We start from the raw sequence: 9,473 nt of genomic DNA, 5'->3' as shown, positions 1-9,473 counted from the left end.
CTCAAAATTGCAAGGCAACAATGTTTAATACAGTTTCAAGTTGGGCAATTCTACGGAAGAGGATTAGGGCCAATCAAGAAGGGAAAAGGGTTGGCAGGATTCTGACTTTATTCTCAGAATTCTGACTTTAAAGTGAGAATTCTGAGATTAAAGTCAGAATTACAACTTTAATCTCACAATTCTGACTTTAAAGTGAGAATTCTGACTTTGTGACATAGCGCTAAGAATTGTGGGGGGAAGTCAGAATTCTTAGAATAAAGTCAGAATTCTAAGATTAAAGTCAGGATTCTCACTTTAAAGCCAGAATTCTGAGAATGAAGTCAGAATTCTCACTTTATTCTCAGAATTCTGACTTTAATCTCAAAATTCTGAATTTAATCTTTGAATTCTGACTTTAAAGTCAAAATTCTGACTTTATTCTCAGAATTCTGACTTTAATCTCAAAATTCTGACTTTAAAGTGAGAATTCTGACTTTGTGACGTAGCGCTAAGAATTGTGTGTGTGTGTGTGTGGGGAGGGGGGGGGCAGAAAGTCAGAATTCTGAGAATAAAGTCAGAATTCTAAAATTAAAGTCAAAATTCTCACTTTAAAGCCAGAATTCTGAGAATGAAGTCAGAATTCTCACTTTATTCTCAGAATTCTGACTTTAATCTCAAAATTCAGAATTTAATATTTGAATTCTGACTTTAAAGTCAAAATTCTGACTTTAAAGTCAAAATTCTGACTTTGTGACGTAGCGCTAAGAATTGTGTGTGTGTGTGGGGGGGGGAGTTCAGAAAGTCAGAATTCTGAGAATAAAGTCAGAATTCTAAGATTAAAGTCAAAATTCTCACTTTAAAGCCAGAATTCTGAGAATGAAGTCAGAATTCTCACTTTATTCTCAGAATTCTGACTTTAATCTCAAAATTCTGAATTTAAAATTTGAATTCTGACTTTAAAGTCAAAATTCAGACTTTTTGACGTAGCGCTAAGAATTGTATGTGTGTGTGTAGGGGGGGGGGGGGCAGAAAGTCAGAATTCTGAGAATAAAGTCAGAATTCTAACTTTAAAGTCAGCATTCTGAGACTTTAAAGTCAAAATCCTGCCAACCTTTTTTTTTTTTTTAATCTTCACTGGCCCTAATCTTCCGTACAATTCAACTAAATATTGCAAGTTTTGCTTTTGTGAAAGTTAGCTTTCACGCATTTTACATCAAAGAAAAAACGAGTTTACAGAACTGTTTCCCCTTGAATTGAACCTCTCAGCAAATTGTTTTGGAATAAGCTACTTGCTTGCTTTGTTGTTTTAACTAACATCGTTCCCATAAATGTCAATAATATTTAAATCTTTTTCAAACTTAAATGACTGTTTTAGCTTTCAGGTACTGGTAAAGGTTTTGTATTTAATTTTTTCTTTCACTGTGCTAATTTCAAGACATAAATGAGATGCAAATCAATGACTGTGTCAGATTCTAAGTGAATTGCCCCTTGGGCTGCAACCTTTTTCAAAAACAGGACATTATTTTGCATCTTCTGTATGAACCAAGCGCTTTAAGAGATCATTTATCCCAGCTGCTACTCCTTTTTATAACGAGCATTGTTGATATAATTAGTTTACACCATGAGCATTTTTTGGACTGTTTGTTTTTAATGTCTATCCTATTTGTTTCCTGATGTTACTGATGGACAACGGAATTTCTCCTTGTGGGGATTAATAAAGTATCTATCTATCTATCTATCTATCTATCTATCTATCTATCTATCTATCTATCTATCTATCTATCTATCACAAATTGGCAGTACGGAAAATTCCTTAACATAAACTGATTATGATTAAGTTTCAAGTTTGGTCTGTGACGTCAGAAAAAGTAAAAGCAGATGTTTGATTCAATCCAAAACTAATCACTTTACTTTCCTGGTCTCCAACAAGACAACGGAAATGTGAGAGTCTGAAATTTGGAGGATTTGGATTGTTTTCCGTTAATGTCGCTAAACGATGAATTGATTCTCAAAATAGTCGTTAGGTAATTTTATAACCGATTAGTTTGATTAATTGTTGTAACCCAAATGGCTACCACCTTATAAATATATATATATATATTTATATATATTGCATATTGTGCATTTTCACAGCAAGTTGCAATCATTTATTATGGCATTGACATGAACAACTGTGAACAATCAGTAAAAAATATAAAAAATAAAATCAAACAGTCAGATTAATTTATATTACTGTATGATGATTGAATAAATAATGATAAATATATTTGAAAAAAAGTGACTACAATAATGAAGTTATTATTTATCAAGTGAATGTATGATACAAACTCAAATACACCAAATGTCATTTTGTGATGATTTTGTGCACATCAAGTTCGTGTCTGGCTAAAATATTTGAAACGATGTCAAATGTCTACTGAAGGAACAACTACTGACATAAACACTGGACAACAATCATTTACAATTCTACGAGCCCTATTGTACATATCAGGGAAGTGTCCCCCATCTCTTCTTTGATTTTTTTTCAAATTAAATTATTTATTTTTTTTTTTTTTAAAAAGCGCAACCATCTCATTTCGGTGTCGACAGCGATGGATCGCAGGGCCCGAGCATACCGAGCATCCCGGGCATGCAGAGTTTGTCACATCACATCGCTGACAAGACACATGTCATCAGAGGGGGCAACTTAAGATGCCATGGGAAGGGGGGCGGAGGGGGGGGGGGGCGTTGTTGTGACATGCTGCTAAATTGCAGAAAGGGAGACTCCCTTGACTGAATGTCTTGTGTCATATATTGAGAACATCTCAGTATAATCACAATGCAGTAAACGCCTGCGATATCACAGTCATTGTAGTTCACATTTTTGTTTGTTTGGACCAAAAAAAATTGTATTATCAATTGCTTTTGCTCTTCCTCATTTTTATTAGAATGGTTTAATGTGTTTGTATTGTTGTCAAATGAGAATCGGAATCATCTTTATTTGGCCAAAACGCATGAAGGGATTTGTCTGGTAGTTTGAGGCACTTGACAGAAAACAAGCCACTTTATGAAAATGAACATTAAAGGCATCACAGAAAATTTGTTGTTATAGAATGTAAGGTTACCATTAATTAACGTGGTAGTCCTGAACAATGACGGCGGTGCAAATTTAAAGAGTAGCACAATTGATGCACTTTAAAGTGTGGAATAGAGAAAATGAGGAAAGTTATAAGTCAACTGTTAAAGTGTGTTTGAAGACGTTAAAAAAAACTTCAATTGGGCTACTTTTTTTTTTTAACTTTTAATTTCGCGGAATTTAATATATATGTGAGCGGGTCTGGAACCGCATTACTCGACCTGCACAATCAAAAATGACCGTCTTCATTTAGCTCCAACACAATCATCAAACATAAAAAAAAAAAAATTTAAAAAAAAGAACACAATGAATGTCAAATAATCACAAAAAAAAATTCCGTGCATTTTTGTGCAAAATCGAACACAAGGAAAAAGTGAAAGCGTCGTTCTAGGTGTTTTCCGAAATCCCCCCCCCCCCCCCCCATGCAAAAATGGTTGTCCGCATGAAGTGGGTCGGGCGTGCAGACAGGACAGGAGCCGAAATCGTGTTAATATGCTGTCCGGGGTGTAAGAGGCCGCCACGCAGGGAGCATGGCTGCAATCAGCCAAATAGCCACAGACAGGTCCTGGGTGGCCCCGGGGCGCCTCCTCTTGTGTGCCCCCCCCCCCCCCCCCCCCATCAGTGCCACCGACCCTCGGCGTGCCAAAGTGGCCCCACCAGCCCCGACGAGCTCGTTTGGACCAATCTCTTCATGTCAGGACGCTTCTCGTGCTAGAAAGAGAAGTTGGGGTGACACCCGCAAATGATTACAACATGATTATTTTAAAAATAATAATACTTGAGTCGTTTTTGCAGACATTTCAAGTGCGTATTTATTATTGAGCTTGTGTCAAAAATACAGAGCTGGAAGGATGGTTCAAATGAATCAAAGCGAGTCCGAGCATATATGGTTTTAATTATAAACACATGTAAACAATTTATGAAAATCATTTTTGCGACCCCCCCCCCCCCCCCAAAAAAAAAACGATTTTCCCTGCAGGCCATAAATGTATAGCCTTATTAGTACAGTCGACCCCCCCCCCCCCCCCCACAGTTGTACAGTACAATCATGTGACACGTGCAAGACCTTGAAAAATAAAATGTCAATACATTATTCTGCATGGGAAAATATTATTAGGCATTAAAACATAAAGGGCACTCCTGTCCTTTCAGTAATATGAGAAGTCAAAATTAAATGACAGGTTACTTACTGGATTATGGTTGAGGTTTGCATAGATTAATTAAAAAATAAATAATAAAAAAAAGGATCAAATTGATAATTGACATTTATTTGAATATAACCTGCGAGCAAGAAAGTGACAAGGCCTAAATACCAACGTGACGTCCGTTAAATAAAGACGAGACATCGCAGCATCACTTGATGAGAATTATGCCATTTTTTTCTTTTGAAAAAAAAATAGAGGGACAGAAAGAGCGACGCGTTTCAAAAGTTCTGCGGGGAGCACGGCGGCGAATCAAGGCTTGTCGTTGCAATGTTTGAACAAAGTCGACGGGCTCGCCGAGAAGTTGTTGCACTTGTCGGCGCAGCTGGCCTGCAGCGCCGATCCGGAGAAAGGGTACACGGCGGCCGCCTGGCCGAAGGGCGCCAGGGCGGCGGGGATGGGCGACGTCAGGCTCTGTCCCTGGTTGAGGTAGGCCACCAGCCGCCGCATCTCCTCCAGAGCCTGCGCCTGCATGAGGATGTAGTTCTTGGCCAGGAGGAGGGTGGCGATTTTGGAGAGTTTTCGCACCGACGGGCTGTGCGCGTACGGGATGACGGCTCTCAGGCCGTCCAGCGCGTCGTTCAGGTCGTGCATCCTCCTCCTCTCGCGGGCGTTGATGCTGAGCCGCAGGGAGCGCTGCTCCTTGGACTTCTTGGCCTGCAGGGGACCCCCGGGCTTGTCGTCCCCGAAGGGCGCGCCGCGTTTGCGCGACTCGAGCGCGTCGAAGGCGTCGTCGTCGTCGCTGGTGTGCTCGCCGCCGCTCTCGTTGGACTTGGCCGTCTGGCCGCTCAGGAAGTCGGCGGCCGGCGTGAGCGGGAAGCGGCCGGGGGCTCCGGGCGCGTGGCCGGTGCCGAAGCCGAAGGCGGACTGGCCGTAGCGCTGCGTCAGGTCGAGGAGCGCGTCGTTGCTGATGGACTTGAGCAGGTTCTCGTCGCTGGCGTTCATCTTCGCTCCCCCAAAAAGAAAGCCAACAGAAGCAGACGACTCCGCGTTTGGTTTTCGGAAGTGGGATCGCTCGCGCCGTCGCGCTCCTCGCCCGCCCGCGTGGTGACTCTTGAAGGAGGCTGTGAGGAGTGTGAAGCGTCTACATGTGCGCGTCGCTCCTCGCTGCCGCGCGCATCGCTCACCCTGCACCACCTCCGCCGCAACCAGCAACAGCAACAACAACAACAACAAGTTGCGAGCAAACTTGTCCAATGATGGCGTGCTGTGCGGGATCTGGCTCGGACTCGCCGCCTCTTGCGCCCTCCCTCGCCTTGGGCAAAGTGAGGCTCGCGTCCTGCCCCGCGCGCGCGTTAGTAGGCGCGCCAGGCCCGCCGGGATTACTCGCTCGACCAATCAGGGCGCGCGTTTCATTAACTGCAGCGGCTCCTTCTCCATTGTCATCGTTGTAATGTCAAGTGACAAGTAGCCCAATTCGGTGTCCACTTTATGACACTTGAACACGTGACGCATGGTGGGAACTGACCAAGTCAAATTTAGAGTTACTTCATGTATCCGTGGAGTGCAAAACAGAGAGCGTTGACGATGGGTGATGTAACATATTAAGAGAAGGAAGATATTCCCCATTCATGGATTTATTTATTTATTATATATATATATATATAATATATATTTATATTATTTATTTATATTATTTATATATATTTAACAACTTCGAGAGTGATTCACGCCAAAGTATTGTTTCTAGCCTTTATTTTATTGGTACGCTGTACCAAAAACTTTTTCCATGCATCTAGTTTATTTTTGTAATTTTGCAGCCCATTCAAAAATGTTGGTGAGTGGGTGGAGTTGTGTATGCCAACCAACCATAAAGTCAGTTTTACTGTTTATTTAAGTGTTCCAATCGATTGGGGCAGAAGATTGAAATGGAATTGAAGAGGTATGTAATGATATCTAAACGATACGATAAATATAAATATCACCATATGAACCTCAAGATATGATATTCATCACGAAAATGTGGGAGGTTGGCAATTTAAAAAAGAAGGAAAAAGCTGGTGATACTCTATAAAAAAAAAAACGTACGATATTGTTAAAAATAAATAAAGCTCATATAGGAAAAATAAATGCACAAAGAAATAGGCCTGGCCATGTCATGTCACGTCACGTCATTGTCATGTGCTACTGGCCACAATGTCAGTGGCAAAAACATTTCTAATTAAAATTAAACTGCACCAATAAAATAACCACCAGAGGGTGCTAGAACTGCACAAATTGAATACAACTTTTTTTTTTTTTTTTTTTACAGATGTGCTACTTTCAATATCGTGACTTCCCAATACCTGTATAGCATTTCCAATTCTCAATTATTTTAATTTCTCATTTTTAGTTAGTAATTGTAAAATGGCCACAAGAGAGCGACTGATAATGGCATCGACCGCCGTCACAAGTACCGATACCTTGAAATGTTTTTTCGTGTGTTGGCGGCCGATGGTAAAAGTTTGTTGTCTCAAAGAGATGCCACAAAACAATAAACATTCGTACCGTAGATAGTATTTGCCCCGTGTCTGTGTCTGTCCCTGTGTCTGTCCATTTTCGGACATGTTGGAAAGGATATATGCCTCAACATCTTGAACAAAGCAAGACACAGAAGTTGGAGGGACACCAGTGTGTAAAAATATGTAAATGACTGAAACAGAGAAACAATTATTTTCATTTGGGATGCAACCGAAGACTGACTGACAGGTCAATTATATTCTAGAAGTTTATCTGTGAACACTAGAGGTTATTTTGTTTACTCCAAAGTAGGTTTTATTATCTTGACATGTTTTATTTTTACAGTTCAACCATCTGAGGCACCTGCGGATGTTGTCTTACCTGCTATGTGATGAATGACGCCTCACTTCCACACAGCCTGAAACGTTACATGGTTATGTGGCATACAAAGAGCAGACTGGAACTGCACTGCCATCTAGCGGTGGTGATGGATAATCACTCTGTTTGTCTCGTTAACGCTCTGGATCCATCCAATCAGCACGTATGGCTCTGAAATGCATAGCCTACCCTACACCCAAAAAGCTCACGTTTAGGGTTTAGGGAATTTGGAAACATTCACATACACACAAATACACAATTTAAGCTTTAGGGACAAGTGCGAGTGAATGTTTTTACTTAGGTTACTTGATGTTTTTGGACTATAGGGCTAAAGAGACCGAGCCAAAGAACATTTGAACTGCAGACATTCAAATATCGGTTGGATATTGTCGACAGTGGCACGGATGGGATTTAGGAACTAAAATATTTTATACTATATATATATATACAGCCCTAGGTGTGAATGTGAGTGTGGTTGTTCGTCTCTGTGTGCCCTGCGATTGGCTGGCAACCAGTTCAGGGTGTACCCCGCCTACTGCCCGAAGCCAGCTGGGATAGGCTCCAGCACCCCCGCGACCCTAGTGAGGAAAAGCGGCCAAGAAAATGGATGGATGGATGGATGGATATATATACAGTATATATATATATTTTTTTAGGGGTGTTAGAAAAAATCGATTCTGCAATATTTTGCGATATTACAGCGCGCAATCGATTTGATAAGCGGCCGAGTCGATTTTTACACATACATTTTTTAATGGGAATATTCAACAAAACGTCTTACTTAAGGTTAGGATTCATACATTAAGCATGGAAGAATGTTATATTAATTGAATACTTGATTTCAGTGCTGTTCAAACATGAAACAGACTACAACCTGAATTTTCAGATAAATAAATTTTCATACAAATCTTACAGTGTGCATGTACAAGTTTACTGATTAGTATTTTCTAAATTTTTGTTTAAAAAAATCGCAATAATCAATTTAGAGATTCGTATCGGGATTAATCAGTATTGAATTGAATCGTGACACGAATCGAATCGCCAGGTACTAGGCAATTCACACCCCTAATATATATACATTGCCCCCCCGCCCCCAGTGCCATCTGCGCCCGTGGTTATCGGAACTGTCTAAAAAATAAAAATAAAAAATTCATTTATAGCACTTTTCCACCTTACAAGGCCCTCAAAGTGCTTTACATTTGACTACTCATTCACCTACTGTTGACAGGATCAGGATCAACTGGGGGGTTCAGTATCTTGCCCAAGGATACTTCGACGTAGTCACAATGGCATGGGATTGAACCCACAACTTCTGTCCTGGGAGATGACCACCATGGCGCCCCCAGATTGCCTCTAGATCTCAATTTTTTGTTGTGGGCCGTGTAAACAGGTTTGTGACTGGATCGATTCCTCATCCAAGCAATTGAACCCGAGACCTCTTGCACCCAAAACCAGAGTGACACAAAGATGACTAGTAGTACGGTCATAAACGTGCAGCCCCTAACTGCTGTTGTCAAACATTTTGAAGAGTTCTTACCTGCAGGTACAAAAACATTATTTGATAACATATACAACGGGGAGTCAATTACTATTTGGAGGGCTCCGCCCACTGGAACGCAGCATCAACAAAAGCAGGTAGTCTACAAGCAGGAGATTAAATGTTCAACAACACTCACTAAAGTTTGACGTCAGTGAACTGCATGTGGCCTGACAAATGTTCGTGTTGATGAATGGACATACATTTACCAGACGGCAGACACACTCCAACAATTAATTAATTAATTAATTAATTTTTAAAGTCTTATGGCTGCAAAAGGTGACATCAAGAAGCACAGCAGTACAAAACCCAAACAAACACAATTGGCAGTAGTAAGCATGTGAAGTTTTTTGTCTTGACCACTAGATGGCAGAAGAGTCTTTGTTTTTTCTGAGTGAAATGTGAAGTTGTCAGTGGTCTACAGGGCCAGACTGGGACTCATTTTTAGCCCTGAAGTTTCAGGGCTCAGATCGGAACATACGCAATTTTAAAGTTATTAGTGTATCAATGTAAAATACTTGAGCATATCCTTCAACAATATTCATCGCATTTGATCGAAAATCTAATTTACGATTGGTCATTACGGTCATGTTGATTTATTATTAATTATGTTAACATAAAATGGACAAAAAGGGATCAATACGCAAATGTGCATTAAATGGGTTAAGACATTCTACACTTAACAAACACGGCACATTTACCAAACGCAGTGAACGCAGCAACATTAAGGTAGCTAACACGCTACTTCCTGTTTGTACTCTTATTTTGAAACCTATTCTCATCACTTTTGGTGCGCTATAAAATTGACACACGCTAACTTGAA

The 9,473-nt window shown here is 40.6% G+C and overlaps 1 protein-coding gene across 1 annotated transcript; it reads right to left on the bottom strand.

Moving 5' to 3' along the window:
• Window positions 1-4,120: 4,120 nt before the first annotated feature.
• On the bottom strand, window positions 4,121-8,789 carry bhlhe23 (basic helix-loop-helix family, member e23). The gene has a single exon (XM_077546329.1). The coding sequence runs from the start codon at window positions 5,239-5,241 to the stop codon at window positions 4,549-4,551; it is 693 nt and encodes a 230-aa protein (XP_077402455.1). The 5' UTR covers window positions 5,242-8,789; the 3' UTR covers window positions 4,121-4,548.
• Between the last annotated feature and the right edge of the window lie 684 nt (window positions 8,790-9,473).

This window comes from Vanacampus margaritifer, chromosome 1, assembly GCF_051991255.1.
Source record: "Vanacampus margaritifer isolate UIUO_Vmar chromosome 1, RoL_Vmar_1.0, whole genome shotgun sequence".
Lineage (NCBI taxonomy): Eukaryota > Metazoa > Chordata > Actinopteri > Syngnathiformes > Syngnathidae > Vanacampus > Vanacampus margaritifer.
The sequence above is the reverse complement of the archived record's forward strand: the minus strand, read 5'-3'. Positions and strand labels throughout refer to the sequence as shown.